The following is a 16,412-nucleotide window of genomic DNA, read 5'->3' on the forward strand; positions in this document are numbered from 1 at the left end:
ACTTAATGTGTTTTTAACAAACCGAAAGGTTCTGGCAACCCTGTCAAGCAAATCTATGCAGGCCATTTTTCCAATAGCAAGTGCTCACTTCATGCCTCTATTCATTTTGGTAATCCTCACAACAGTACAAACTTTCTCATTAATACTATACCCGTTACGCTGATCTGCGATCAGTGATCTTCGATGTTACTATTTTAATTGTTTGGGGGATGCCATGAACAGTGCCCATGTAAGACAGCAAACTCAAAAAATGTGTATGTTCTAGCTATTCCTCCACCTTTCATCCCCTGCTCCAGCCTCACTATTCCCCGAGAAACAACAAGATTGAAATTAGTCCATTTAGTAACCTACAGTGACCTCCAAGTGTTCAAGTGAAAGGAACAGTAGCACGTCTGTCACTTTAAATTAAAAGCTAGAAATGATTACGCTTACTGAGGAAAGCCCGGACTCTTGCTGAGCCAAACTGTGAATGCAAAGGAAAAGTTCTGGGAGGAGATTCAAAGTGCTACTCCAGTGAACACATGAATGACGAAAGAAAGCAAAACAGGCCCTACTGTTGAAAAGGAGAAAAGTTTGAGTGGTTTGGATTGATCAAATCAGTCACAACATTTCCGTAAACCAAAGCCCTAACTCTCTTCAATTCTGTGAGGCTGCAACAGGTGGGGAAGCTGTGGAAGGAAAGTCTGAAGTTAGCAGAAGTTGTTTCATGAAGTTTAAGGAAAGAAGCCATCTCTGTAACATAAAGGTGCAAGACTAGGCAGCAAGTGCTGATGTAAAAGCTGCAGCCAATTATCCAGAAGCTCTAGCTTAGCATCATGGATGAAGGTGGCTACACTAAATGAAAGATTTCAGTAGAGATGGAACGGCTGTCTCTTGGTTCTCTAGGCCTATCACAGCTGAATAAGTCAATTCCTGTCTTCAAAACGTCAAACCTTCACTCCCTGGTGAGGGGCTGATGTAGCCGGTGACTTTTAAGCCAATGTGCATTTACTATTCCAAAAATCTTAGGGCCCCTGAGAATTATGCTTAAACTATCCCACCTTTGCTCTATAAATGAAATAACAAACGCTTAGACGACAACACACATCTGTTTTCCAGCCTGGTTTACTGAATATTTTAAGCCCACTGTTGAGACTTACTGTTCAGAAAAAAAAGAGTCCTTTCAAAATATTACTACTCACTGATAATTCACCTTAGTCCCCCAAGAACTCTGAGGGAGATATACAAGGAGATTAATGTTTTCATGCCAGCTAACACAACATCCATTTGTAGCCCATGGATCAAGGAGTAATTACAACTTCAAGTCTTAATCACTTAAGGAATACATTTCATAAGGATGTAGCTGCTATTGACAATGATTTCTCTGATGGATGTGTAAGTAAACTGCAAACTTCCTGGAAAGAATTCGCCATTCTAAATGTGATTAAGAATATTTGTGGGCTCACGCCCATAGTTCAGTGAGTAGGGCGCTGGCCACATACATGGAAGCTGGTGGGTTTGAGCCCAGCCCAGGCCTGCTAAACAACATGACAACTGTAACCAAAAAATAGTCAGGCATTGTGGCGGGCGCCTGTAGTCCCAGCTACTTGGAAGGCTGAGGCAGGAGAATCACTGGAGTCCAAGAGTTTGAGGTTGCTGTGAGTTGCAATGCACTTGTACCAAGGGCAACATAATAAGAGTCTGTCTCTTAAAAAAAAAAAAAAAAGAGTATTTGTGGCTGGCCGGTCACAGTGGCTCATACCTGTAATTCTAGCATTCTTGGGAGGCTGAGGTGGGTGGATTGCGTGAGCTCAAGACCAGCCTGACCAACAGCGAGACCCTGTCTCTAAAAAAAACCAGAAAAACTGAGGCAAGAGGATCACTTGAGCCTAAGAGTTGGAGGTTCTGTGAGCTATGACACCATGGCGCTCTACCCAGGGCAACAACTTGAGACTGTCTCAAAAAAAGAAAGAGAGTATTTGTGGCCAAGTGCAGTGGCACACGCCTGTAATCCTAGCATTGGGAGGCCAAGAAGGGGGGATCATTTGAGGCTAGGAGTTCAAGACCAGCCTGAGCAAAAGTGAGGACTCCATCTCTACAAAAAATAGAAAAAATTAGCTGGGCATGATGGTGTGTACCTACAGAATCAGCTATTTGGGGAGCTGAGACAGAAGGATCACGTGAGCTCAGGAGTTTAAGGTTGCAGTAAGCTATGACGACCCTACTTGCATGTTAGCTGGGGCAACAGAGCAAGACTCTGTTTCAAAAATAAAGAGGATTTATGATCCATGGGAGGAGGTCAAAATATCAATATTAATAAGAGTTCTGAAGAAGCTGATTCCAACCCTTATGGATGGCTTTGAGGGGTTCCAGATTTTGGTGGAGGAATTAACTGCAAATGTAGTGGAAATAGCAAGAGAATTAGAAGGGGTGCCTGAAGATGTGACTGAATCGCTTCAACCTCATAAAACTTGAAGGTAAATGCTTTCAAATGTGTCAAGGATAGGGGCCAGAGCTTTTATTCAATTCTCATAGGGCAGATGTTTTGCACAGTTAATCAGAGAACTAATGCTTTAAGAAATAACAGACTTATTACATCACTCAACTCCTGTCTCACTTAATTACCTGATATCATGATGAACTTCCTTTTCATATTTTTCTTCTCTGCGCTTCTTACGGCAGCAAAAGACGATTAAACTAATGCACACTAGAGCCAACAAAATTCCTATAATAGCTCCCGCAATTGTTGCAGCTCTATTTGAAGCTAGAATAAGAAGACAGTAAGAATTAACAGAAAAAAAAAAAAAAACTAAACTAAATCTATTGTAGACTAAAGCAGGATACATATTGACAGACTGATTTCATTGTATGTATTAACTTTAAGAGACATATTATTTAGCTTTAATGATCCAGTGGGGAAAATTCATTAAAAAGAACTTGTTGGGCTGGGTGAGGTGGCTCACACCTATAATCCTAGCACTCTGGGAGGCCAAGGCGGGTGGATTGCCTGAGCTCACGGGTTCAAGACCAGCCTGAGCAAGAGTGAGACCCTGTCTCTAAAAATAGCCAGGCATTGTGGTGGGCACCTGTAGTCTCAGCTACTCAGGAGGCTGAGGAAAGAGAATTGCTTGAGCCCAAGAGTTTAACGTTGCTGTAAGCTACGACACCACAGCACTCTACTGAGGATGACAAAGTCAGATTCTGTCTCCAAAAAATATATATAAAAAGAACTTGTCTGCTCAACTGTAGAATCTATTTCAAGCATAGAAATAAAACCTATCCAAAATATTTTAATATTCAAAGTGATCTTTAGCATATAGGAATGTTCTAAGCTATTCGCAATGGCGAAAAATAATACATGTGATGATTTGATAACTCTTACCTTCTGAAGATATCGCTTCAGAAGGTAAGAGTTGAATGATTAAGAAGATTTTATTAACAAAATGTATTTTTTTGGCTGGGCCTGTATTCTTTGCACTCTGGGAGGAAGAGGTGGAAGGATTGCTTGGGACAAGGAGTTGGAACATCAGCCAGAGGAAGAGACCAGGCAAAAAATTAGCCAGGCATTGTGGCGCTTGCTGGCAGTCCCAGCTACTTGGGAGGCTAAGGCAAGAGGATCATTTGAACCCAGGAGGTATGAGCTAGGCTGATGACGCTATACTCTAGCCTGGGCAGAGTAAGACTCTGTCTCAAAATAAACAAATCAATAAAGCGTATTTTTCTAAAAAAGCTAATAACGAAGCCACACGGTGTTCTGATCAAAGTTAGCATCCTTTTGTTCAATACACACCGACTGAATTAAAGGAGGTGGTGTAAGAATAACAGAAACACACAGAAGGAAGACACTTACGAGGAACGACGTCCAGGCGCAGCAGGCACTGGTCAGAGCCCACTCTGTTTCTGACTGTACAGCTGTACGTCCCAGAGTACTCAGAAGAGGCATTTTTTACAGATATAACAGATGAAGTCATTTCTATGGGAGGAGGAAGAAAAAAAACCGCATTTTCACAACATGTACTGCTCTGAGTTATTAGTAAAGGTAACCCATTCCAAGGTTGACAGTCCACATAAAAGCAAGACAGACCAAGGCTCCAATTCATCTCCAGATTCACATAAACAGGCTTCCAGTTCATCTGTATCAGATTAAAGCAATCACGACACCCCCAACCCCAACCCACCCATCTATCACAGAGCCTCAGCTAAAGCAGAGGTGTCGCTTAGCTGTTGCAAACCCATTCTTGGCCACTTTTTTTTTTGCAATTTTTGGCCGGGGCCAGGTTTGAACCCGCCACCTCCAGTATATTGGGCCGGCACCCTACTCCTTTGAGTTACAGGTACCGCCCACTTAGCCACTTTTGATTACAAGAACCATGGGCTCTTTCATGCAACAGGAAACTCACAGAAACTTATTGTATTGTTACAGATGAAAGAAACATACAAAAGAATCTGGTTTGGTGTCTTAGTTTAGAAAAAAATAAGAGGAGAGAAAACCATCTTAAGACCAGGGAGGAGTGGACAAGAGATGGGTGGAACTTGGTAACAGTTTGAATTTATAGGTCAAGTAAAATAAATAGGAGAGTGATTAGATTTAGCCAATTTATTTCTAGTTAGTGTCGAAAGACTTTTTTTTTAAATTTACAGACAAACCATGGGTAAATTACATGAATCTAGATAATATACTCAAGATCCATTTCTTCTTATATTGTAGCCACTATCTAATTTATGATCATTAAAATTTCTCATCAATTAAATCTACCAACGTAACTAATTAGAATATCTTTAAAAGATACAGAAATATCTCTTAATTTATATTATATTACACTAGTTTGATATTACAAAACAGTGAAGAATTCCCATGGAAAATCCTTGCTGTTCTATATATTTGTTGACTTTAAATATATAAGCATATACACACAAAACCTACTATATTTAAGTCCAAATCAACGGCACATGAAATAAACAGCATCAGCAGTACCTGGTAACCATGAGGCAGGCAATTTCTGTGAGTCAGACAATTTTTGCCATTCATATCGTAATGGAAGTGAACCCTCTTTTGGTTCACATTTTAGTTTAAAGTCATTTCCAATTTCTTCTGATCCATCAATGTAACATCTTGTACCTGAAGGTTTAACTGGGAAAAAAAAATTACAACTTAGAAGATAATGGAATTCATTTTTATAATAACTTAAACACACAGCATAATACTCACAACCACTGACTCATTATCAGTTGGTTCTGGGTTCAGAATTGACAAAACAATGAAAGACCACACTGGGCTATCAAATTCAGTTTACTGAGCTTTATCCAACACAGAACAGGAAATAAGCTCAGGCAAATGGCCATCACATGAGGAGGCTTGGCAGTTCCTGGGGCTGAGCTCAGTGCCCTTCCATTCCACGGGGCACACCTGAAGAAAGCAAGGATGATAATATGGGCTGGACTACTTGAGATTCAAGACAGCTCTCCCGCCATTCCTTACCTGCTCTTCTCCACGCTCCAAATGTAGCCCTCTGGGAGTACAGACCAAGGCACATCCCTTAAGTGCCATTACCCTGACAATCAGGGGATTTATCACTAATAATGCTGACAACGAGGATAATTCACTTAGTGCAGCAAGGACCAATTAACTTTCTGCTTTTACTTTAGCTCAATCCATCCAGATAGCAGCATTATAAAAAAGTAAATCTAAGGCTATAGTCCACGTATCCCTGGGCAACTGCTTACAGCAGCTGCTATCTCGTTTCCTGCAAATCACCCCAACCACAGATTAATACCTTGACACTGCATACTCTTCTGCTAAACTTTATTAAGGCATTACATTCACACAATCAATGTTAACTGTGGGTTTGTTGCTTTTAACAAATGAGTACATACATCCATGAAGCACCATTCCACCTCCCAAGAAAGTTCCCTTGTGCTGGTTGTAATAGTCCCACATCAAAACCCTGAACCCAGACACCCAATGATCAGATTTCCAACTATTCCTGCTTCTTCTAGAATCACGTGAATACAATCAGATCGTATGTACTTTCTCTCACTTCTTTCATTCACCAAAATGTTTCTAGATTGATCCATGTTGTTGTATACAGCTGTAGTCGTTTTATTGTTCCAGTGAATGACTATAACACAAGTTTCCTTATCCAGTCACCCATTGATGAATGCTGTTTCCGGTTTGGGGGCTATCGTTAAAGCCTAATTAGCCAAATTGACGAGAAGCAAGTGTGTAGTCTGTCAAAACCAGATCGGCCAGTGAGGAAGGCATTATGAGGACCCATGGAGCCAGTGGACAAGAAGGATTCTGAAGGATTCTGAGGAGACTCCAAGGAAAGTGGAAATCAGCTCTCAATCAGCTGTTTCTGGGGAGAGATTAGGAGAAGTGGGGATTAAGCAGGGGTGGGTGTCATCAGGAGGTAGGCCAGTTAGTAACTGAGTACCCCAATAAAGGACAGGCGGTGCAGAGCGTCTGGGGCACATTAGGAAGATGGCAGTAGTCCACGTTTTACTCTTCTGCAACCCTAGGAGAAACATGGCTTTAGATCAACTCTGTACTTGGCTTTATCTCCATCTGTCCTCCCAGGCTGATAAATGACAAGATCGCTTTTTTCTTTTTTGGTTTAAGCTGATTTTCATCCTTTGAAATGGATGTTTATTCTTTCACTACTATGAATAAACGTGGATAGGTTTTATAGTTTCACACTATTATGAACAATACTTCTTGAACACCCAAGTAATTGCTGGGTCAATTACCAAACTGCTTCCCAAAACTGGCCAACAGGATTTGTCATAGCCGGTGGGGTATCTTCAACTGGCTGTCAATCATGACCTCACTCCTCCTTAATGCTCCTTAGCAAATTTAACTGTCTTATTATTTCTCCCCTCTATCTACTTCTACTTTTGAATAAAGGACAACAGATACACCTCACTGCACTGTTATTTTCCTAAGTGAATCTGTTTCTTTCTCAGACTGATCAGTTGCTCTGGAGACTACATCTAATTAGACTTCTAAATAAGTTTTGCAAATTATTTCATCCTGTGAGTCTTCAATGAAATAAGCCTTATTATTCTTTATTTCTTCAAACTACAAGTAATTCCTTTATTAGAATAAACTAGCAAAGTAAGTAAATAAGATCTTGTATTAATGCTTTGTACATCTAATACTTATTGCCAATACAGTATTCTACCCTTAACTGTAGAATTTTCTACTACAGTTTAGAGCTTTCTACTAAAATGTCCCTCCATAATATACTGAGTATTTCTAATAATGTGGAGTCATTTAAAGCTGCTGCTTAGGAAATTCAAGACTCAGCTAAGTCTGAGATCTCAACATAACCCCTTCACAACACAACAAGATTCTACCAATACTGCTTTCTGAGTGTCACTTTGGAGCAGCCCACCTGCTTTCCATTTGGAAGACAAAGTACAAGTCTTTTACATACCTACCCCTAACCATTACAATACGAGAAAGACTTAACTCTTAACCTGTGGTGCTCTTGTTGGGATGCAAGAAAACCACAAAGGAAACACAGATAAAGTCCTGTCCCCTGTGTGTTTCTTTGGTGTGGGCTTGTCCTCTGAACATCTGCCTCCATGGTCATTAGCATAGCCAACAGTTGTCTCAGGTAAGGGCATGTGACCTTCAAGTTGACTTGGTCTTATTATCCCACCAACTTAGTAATGCCACATTCCGTATGTCCACATATTGATTGCTTTCTCAGCCTTCCACGCGAGTGGCCCACCTCAGTCTATCAGAAATACACTCTAAATCCCTGTATCAGACAGGGTATACTTTTATTGTGATGTCATCCTTCCAAGAATGCTATCTGCTTGGTTCAAAAAAACCCTTACTCCAGGCAAAATCCATCAGTAGATGGCTAAAATCAATAGAAAAAGTTAAAGAGGGCAGCGCCTGTGGCTCAAGGAGTAGGGTGCCGGTCCCATATGCTGGAGGTGGCAGGTTCAAACCTAGCCCCGGCCAAAAACCAAAAAAAGAAAAAGTTAAAGAAAGATGATATTTGCATAGTCTCAAATTATTTCCCCCAAGATATTTTTTAATTACAGAGGGGAAAATCATACCTCTATAGTGGAGAAACCCATCAGATAAAACTGAACCCAAGTAATCTTGATTAGCAATAACATATAACATCATGTGCCCCTTGATGTGACTGGAAGAGACGGAGAAAGCTTAAATGCAACGTGGACACTAGATGTGCTCCTAGTACAAAGGTTCCACTGGAAAACCAAGAAATTCAAATTAGGTCTGTAACTGACAGTATTGTATCTATGTTAATTTCTTGTGCATTTTTTTTTTCTTTTGAGACAGAGTCTCACTCATCAGCCCAGCTCACAGCAACATCAAACTCTGGATTCAAGTAATTCTCCCGCCTCACCCTCCCAAGTAGCTGGGACAACTAGTAGTTGCCACAATACCCAGCTATTTTTTTTTTTTTTTTCTGTTTTTAGTAGAGACAGAGTCTCACTCTTGTTCAGGCTGGTCTTGAACTCCTGAGCTGAAGGGATCCTCCTGCCTCAGCCTCCCAAAGTGCTAGGATTAGAGATGTGAGCCACCCCACAAAGCCAATTTCTTGGTTTTGATAATTGTAGTATGATTTTGCAAGATGTCAACATTAGGGGAAATCAGATGATGGGCATACTCTCAGAAACTCACTAGTATTTTTGTAAGTTGTCTGTAAAACTAAAAATAATTTCAAAACAAAAGGGTTGGAGGGAGCCTGCCTAAGAACAATGGTTTGCAAATCCCTCAGGACCCTATGGTCAGAGTTGACTGAGCCACCATACTTGCTATTGCTACTGTGTTTTGGGAGCCTGGTATAGTCCATCACATACATGCATCCTCTACTCCTCAAAACAACTCAGTCTCTTTATCCCAACAGATCTCAATAATGCGCAAGCTGAGAATTCTAGGGCAAGGCACTGATAATATGTGGCTCACATTACCCACTGCAGTTTCTTCACTGAGCTGCAGGCACACAAACTTTTGGTGTATCTGCGTGAGCGGGAAAGGCCCTGGCAACAGGGCAAGCTACACCAACACGCTCCCCCCACAGCCAGACAACCAACAGTCATCCTGGGTTCACGGCTCAGTGAATGAACTATCATTACCTTCTGAATGCCATGCTGGCAAGTCCTTCAGATTTCCCACAAAAAAAAAAATCAAAATACAAGGTTTAGCCCAAAGAGAGCGCTGATGACTGCTGCTTAGTTGGGTCACTAGAGGGCACTTCACCTCATCTTTCTCCCAGATTATCCAGGCAGAATTTTCAGGGAAAGATAATAGATAAGCGTTAGTCCAATTCTCAATTTCAAAAGAAATCAATCCTGGTGGTTTCTCCCAGCGCCAGTTAATGATTCACCTAACAAGGAAGAAATAGCTACAAGAAATTCTTCTCCGGCTCTGACACCACCTTGCACAATCAGTGTATTAGTCATCCCCACTGCCCTGCAGCAATCATGGCCTCCCTTCTCATCTACCGCTTACCCCCTCTGCCTGCCTTGTTTGAATTCAAGGCTCACTTGGCTATAAGGAGCCCCCTACTGTGCTAACAAAAGGGTGAACTCTGTCAGTGCTTCCCACTTACTCATTCTGAAGAATTAGATTCTAAGGTTGGAGGTTCAATGTCAAAGGGCCATTCCTGCTGCTAGGCAGTCACGGTAGCTGCCATGAGTGTGCTGAGCCCCATTATATGCCATCGCTGATGCCAAACCTCGGTTCTTCTGGGGTCTGTGCTGCCTCATGCTATAATGATCCCTTCAGGTGGGACCTGCAAATTCCACCCAGAATCTGGTCTTACTGGATCCAGCAACATACACATGCACACATCCATATGGAAATATGTTTTAATCCCACAAATTCCAGTGTACCTGGTACTATGAAACAGGAGTTTCACGGTAAATAATGCTGATAGCCAAGTGTAATATGGCCTATTACGAACCAGTTACCATTCCATATACATCTTAACTCATTACTTGCTGGAAAGCAGGGATCAAAGTATAGTCAAGGTTATGATGTCAAGTATCCCTGGGCCTCAGATAGGTGTTCAGACCTGTTGTTACACTTTCATCCACTTACACATTTATAAAAAAGAAAAGTTATTTCATGTTCACTCAACGTAGACACAGAAAGTTAGGTTAAGGCGATACAACTAGATCTCCTTAACTCCTGGATTAGGGTTCTTCCTCCTTCCCACAATACTTTTCTGCTTATTTTCAAACTCTTTCATGAATTTCAAAAAGACATTGATCACTTCTTTTTCCAGCCAAAAATATATACTAGTCTTATGTTGTATGTTCAGAAGTACTTCAGATGTTTAAAATTATTACTTTAAAAGCCAGGCACAGTGGCTCACACCTATAATCCTAGCACTCTGGGATGAGGAGGCAGGTGGACTGCCTGACCTCAGAAGTTTGAGACCAGCCTGAGCTAGAGCAAGGATCCATCTCTAAAAATATCCAAAAGTAGTCCTAGAATCTGAGCTACTAGGAAGCTGAGGCAAGAGGACTGACTGAGCCCAAGAGTTTGAGGTTGCTGTAAGCTCTACCCCAGAGCAACTGAGTGAGACTCTGTCTCGAAAAAAAAAAAAAAAATTATTACTTTAAAAACCTAGGCTTTATATAAAAAATGATAAATAAAAACCTAAGCTTTGTCTTACATACATGCTGCTCTTCCAGTACTGTGACCACTCATCCTGCTATTAAGTAACCCATTTATACAAATAAAAATAACTCACCAAGAACTGTCAGCTGAATCTTCTTATTTGCAACACCCGGAGCTTTTTTCACTTTGCACTGATAGGTACCAATATCCGATAACTGTAAATTCGTTACATTGATTGATGCATCACCAGATTTAACATCATTACTTGTAAAATGTACTCGTCCTTTCAGATCTTGATAGTAGTTTTCATAAATTTTATCTCCAGAATATAAAATAATCTTAAAAAAAAAAAAAAAGAAGAAGGGAGGAAAAGCAAAAATACGCACATACAAAAGCCTGTCTCTTTAAGGAGCTCTTGATGCACCTGCTACTACAGAACATAAAATAAAACAAAACAAAACAGTCCTGTGAGGAAAGCTACAATGATCTGAATCACAGAATGAGAAAATGGAAAAGGATCCATGTGATCCTGGAGTACAGCCCTCCACTCCCCAGACCCAGCATGATGAAGCACAGCAGTACAGTGGGACTGGACAAGAACACAGATCTGCTCATCCCTATAGACTCTGTTCTGTCACCGCCTCCAAGGCTGCAGGGTGCCAGTCAAGTGTATGAAATCCAGCACACCCTGTCCTCTGCTTCCACTAAAAAAAGGCTTATCATCATTTATCTATTCAATCTAACAAAAAAGATAACTTTTCTTTATGTCTTAATACTAAATTGAAGGCACCTGGTTGTTCTAGATTCTAATAGATAAAATCATAAACCCTTTAAGATATGTGTAACCAGGTTAACCAGACCGCTCAGTGACTCTTCTGTAACTAAAGCAAAGCTGTGTTCTTAATTCCAGTGAGTTTTGTGAGCATACTGATGGCAATAACTGAAAGCTAGATTTAAAGGGAAATTAAAATCTGTGTTAAATATGACTTAGAAGAGAACTGAAGGGGTCACCTCTAAAATTAACACATTTTATAACTGTTCACCTTTGGTAATAAAATCGCTATTCTAATCACATGAGACCCCAAGGGCCAAAGAGCAGTGCCAAATTCTTAGGAAACACAACTATAGTCTATATCCTGCAAATATATATATATATATATATATTTTTTTTAGAGACAGAGTCTCACTATGTCACCCTCGGTAGAGTGCAGTAGCGTCACAGCTCACAGCAACCTCAAACTCTTGGGCTTAAGTGATTCTCTTGCCTCAGCCTCCCAAGTAGCTGCAAATGAATTTTTATCTGAGATGCTAATTATGGGCAGTAAAATCAGAATAAATGTCATCCAAGAATACTTTTTTCTAAGTTTAATCTGCAGGAACTTCCTGAGTGGAGGGACTTGGGTCCTCATCTGTATTATCCCCTCTTCCACTCTCCTGACCCTGCCTTCAATCCACAGATCTCTTTTATTTATACATAAAGTGTCTGCATTAGGCTATACTCAATACTAGTTTGCTAAATCAATAAGGAGCTGCTGAAGGGTCCACAGCTGACATACTGTGTAAACACAGGTCATTACTGTATTAGCTCAATATTCTTGCCACACCCACTTGTCAGGAACAACACTAAATAAAAATGAGGCCACAATGTACAATCTACTGTTACTTCTAATAGCCCATTTGGCTACACACACACTCTTAAGGAGGGTGTAAGACCTATCCCCATCATGTTATTTTAAAACGAATTAGTATCTTCTCATGAAAATAATGTTATAAAAACTAGTTAAGAAATGGGAGCTAACATTTCCCAGCAACTTTACATTGATTGTTTTCATCGATTGCCCTGCGCAGCCCCGCGAGGATGATGGCAGTGTTCACGTTTAACGTCTGAGCTCAGGAAAGCACTGGCTCTCACCGATCACCTTTTGCAAAGTCACACAGCCAAGATGCAAAGCAGATCCATCTAACTTGGCACAGGGCACAGTTAACATCTCTGTAACTGTTGTAAGCGTACAAAATGCTTATGCATACAGTATTTCCCTGAATTCTCGTAACAACCTTGAGATGATGCGTGTATTTGATCCCACTTTACGTTTGAGGAAACAGGAAAATGAAACATGGGAGACAGTACAGGCTAGTGCAGGGACAGTAATTATGTAGGTGTGACAGAGACCTGGGTTCAAATCTCAACTTGTTAACTATGGGTCCCTGGGCACGTTCCTTCCAATCCCTGAGCCTGTCTCCTCCTTTTCATGTGTATAACAATTCTCACTTTGGGGCATCATCTTAAGGCTTAAATTAAGTACATACAATTAAAGTATGTAAAACACTGCCTGGCACACAGTACATGGTAACTGCTGACTAAAGTGACTGCATCAGGTTTAAGAATGGAAAATTTTCCCAACCCAATTTTTTTCCCAATTTTCTTCCTATTCCTGGTCCTTAACCCATACTGTCTACAAGTGGAAACATATTAAAATAGGGGCTCCATTAACATAAAGCACCAAAATTCTATGTAACCATCTTTTTCTGCATCAAACTCTTTCTAACCCTTCTACCTTTCTTCTGGTCTGACTTCACTATGTTTTAGGTTAGAGTCTAGGTTTTTAGCCCACAAGTGGAGACTCGAAGCCAGTTTCACACTTAGCTCACAGCTCCTGCAGGCAGCACGGCTGCACCTCCCACGGAGCCTGGAAGACACTGGGTCCTCCCCTCTGACACGTTCATGGCACAGCGCATACTGCTTCTTGGTCTCCTTTGGTGCCTTGTCACAGGCTTCACTCATCTCAGAGGAGTCTTAAGCAGGAATCACTGAAGGCCTGTGCTCTCCATACACATCTCAGGCCTCAGCTAACTTAAGTGTGGGATCCCAATCCTGGTCTCTAAAGGGAGGTGGGCACTATCCTGGCAGGGAGCACAGGAAACTCCCGGCCTCAGGTAGAAGCCTGGTCCAGGGCTGGCGATGCCACAGAAAGGGAAAGGAGAGATGGGGGGGTGAGAGCAGAAGCGGGAGGCCAGAGGGCCGAGTAGACAGAATGAGTCAGGCTCAATTTATTTTGCTCATTGAGGCAGAAGGAAATACTGGTAACAGAATCAGGGCACAGGTGATGTCCTAGGAGGGAGTGGCCCTAATCACTCAAGATTTGGGGAAGTACCTTCATTATCTCTTTCACAAATACATCATGAGCGAAGTGACTACATTTGCCAAAACAATTCATTGCCTAACTACACCAATTCAGTCATTAAATGGAAGAACCTTACTTGCAAAGTTCAAATGGCCTTTCTCTTTTACGTGGACAATAAATAAAAATAAAATGTCTCTTCCAAATGTGTAGGTTATTACATTCCCCTAAATATTTGAGCTTGTTTTCTTCTCCCCAGTCTAATGAATTTATTAACATTGATTTTCTTAAAAATTAAATGACTCAGATAAAGCTAATGTGCAACATTCTAATAAAGTGAAATATTCTGGAACCTTAAAAGGGCAAGGGTGATATCTGTATTTGAAGGTGAGAAAATTGGACAAATTTCTTCCTTTGTACTCTTTTTGGCTTTCCAAGTTTTCTACATTAGTTTGTTATTACTTTGATAGGAAAAAAAATACTGTAATAATATTTTTTAAGTTTAAATATTTTATAGTTTGTTTTTTTTTTTTTGAGACAGAGTCTCACTTTGTCACCCTTGGTAGAGTGCCGTGGCGTCACAACTCACAGCAACCTCAAACTCTTGGGCTTAAGTGATTCTCTTGGCTCAGCTTCCCAAGTAGGTGGGACTACAGGTACCTGCCACAACGCCAGGCTATTTTTTGAGACGAGGTCTTACTCCGGCTCAGGCTGGCCTGAGTGCCACACATAGCTCACAGCAACCTTGGATTCTTGGGCTCAAGTGATTCTCTTGCCTCAGCCTCCAATGTAGCTGGGATTACAGGCACCTGCCACAACGCCCGGCTATTTTTTTTTGTTGTTGTTATTGTTGTCATTGTTGTTTAACTGGCCCGGGCTGGGTTCAAACTTGCCAGCCTTGGTGTATGTGGCTGGAACTGTAACCACTGTGCTACAGATGCTAAGCCTATAGATTGTTCTTATACTATAAAGACTGTTTTTTTCCAGAAATCTTATACTTATCTTATACTATAAAGACTGTTTTTTTCCAAAAATTATTCAGGATATTTAACATGAAAAAACAAGCAAAATGGGACTGTAACGATATATACTTACATCAAATAACAGAATCCTTGTGTACGACTTAAAAAATTCAATTCGTCTAACCTTTAACAAAGTGTAGCTTACTCACTCCTAATAACACCACCCTAGACCCCTGCCTGCTCCACCGATGCCCATGTCCTGCCTCGTGTCATACAACACTTTCTATCCAGACTTTCAGAACTTTCCCAAGTTCCTCTTCTTTCCTGAAAGCTTCTCTTCAGATGTCTCATCACCCTGTCCTCTTCTGTAGTCTTAGGTCACTGACTGTCCATTTCCTTCCCTTCCACCTCCCCCGTGCCTGCCTCCTCACCCAGACCATAGGCCTGGGAATACTGGGGCTTTCTCCCATCACCCGGGGGCCCATCCATGTCATTAGCACAGGAAAGGACACATCAGACAGTTACACAGACGTCTGCTGAGTGACCAAGCACTTATCAAACTTACCACTTGATCCACCTTCTGATTATCGGCTGGTGATATCAGCCACTCGATGTCCAGCGGTCCGTGGTCTTCAGGACTAAGTGTAAATTTGCATGGCAGATAGGCTGTTTCCCCTTTGGCTTTTTCAATCATCTGTTCAGGAGTAGTGATGCTCAAACTTCTGGCGAAATCTGGAGAAAGACAGGTGCATGGGGCTAAGCATGCGCCATATGCTGGCAAGCTTCTCAGGGTCCCACAGCCCTTCAGGAGGAAAACTGTGACGTGGGGTCAGAGGGGGTCTCAGTCCACAGGAGTGGAGTCCAAACTCAGTGATGCCCAGGTTTTAGTTTACACCTTTGTAGAAATGGTATGATGTTTATTTGACACAATCCACTTTAAAAGCACCATGCACTTCCAATATTATATAAAACAAAAGTTTCTACTAGTAGAGAATTTATACATCCAAGCAGGTGTTTAAAACTGAATAGTAGAGAATTTCTACGTCCAAGCTGGGGTTTAAAACTGAAGTTACCTAAAATCTCTGAAAAGTCAACAACAAAAATCTCTGAAAAGTCAGTCATGCCATACAAATTCAAGATCACATTAATTCATGTTTAGTCACAGTGCCACAAACACACTGAGAACTCAGTGTGTTTCAGTAGAGCACATGCTGATACATTTTAATGTTTTCTGCCAACATTTAATTCTAAGCAATAAATTTTAAAGAGAACAATTCAAAAAGACAGGAAACACCATCAATTCAGAATTCTTTAAAAAAATTACCAAATAGTTGACCTCAAAATTATCTTTTTTTATTTTTTGAGACAGAGCCTCAAGCTGGCGCCCTGGGTAGAGTGCTGTGGCATCACAGCTCACAGCAACCTCCAACTCCTGGGCTCACGTGATTCTCTTGCCTCTGCCTCCCAAGTAGCTGGAACTACAGGTGCCCACCACAACACCCAGCTATTTTTTTGGTTGCAGCCATCGTTGTTTGGCTGGCCCGGGTTGGATTCGAACCCACCAGCTCAGGTGTATGTGGCTGACGCATTAGCCGCTTAAGCCATAGGCGCCAAGCCAAAAATTACCTTTAAGATATTTCTTGGCAAGGCATGGTAGCTCATGCCTACAATCCCCACATTTTGCGAGGCCAAGGGCACAGAGAACCCCCATCTCTTTAGCCGGGCATGGTGATGAGTGCC

General features: G+C 41.3%; 1 protein-coding gene across 3 annotated transcripts in view; it reads right to left on the reverse strand.

Moving 5' to 3' along the window:
- The window catches only part of CXADR (CXADR Ig-like cell adhesion molecule), a 72,060-nt gene that overhangs the window by 24,563 nt on the left and 31,085 nt on the right, over positions 1-16,412 (reverse strand). For all 3 annotated transcript variants that reach the window (XM_053564798.1, XM_053564800.1, XM_053564799.1), the window contains exons 2-6: positions 15,238-15,404; positions 10,725-10,929; positions 4,955-5,110; positions 3,830-3,952; positions 2,605-2,743 (exon numbers count right to left, since the gene is read on the reverse strand). In XM_053564798.1, the coding sequence (XP_053420773.1) occupies positions 2,605-2,743; positions 3,830-3,952; positions 4,955-5,110; positions 10,725-10,929; positions 15,238-15,404 (790 nt within the window). The remainder of the gene's footprint in view (positions 1-2,604; positions 2,744-3,829; positions 3,953-4,954; positions 5,111-10,724; positions 10,930-15,237; positions 15,405-16,412) is intronic.

The sequence above is a fragment of the Nycticebus coucang genome, chromosome 16, assembly GCF_027406575.1.
Source record: "Nycticebus coucang isolate mNycCou1 chromosome 16, mNycCou1.pri, whole genome shotgun sequence".
NCBI lineage: Eukaryota > Metazoa > Chordata > Mammalia > Primates > Lorisidae > Nycticebus > Nycticebus coucang.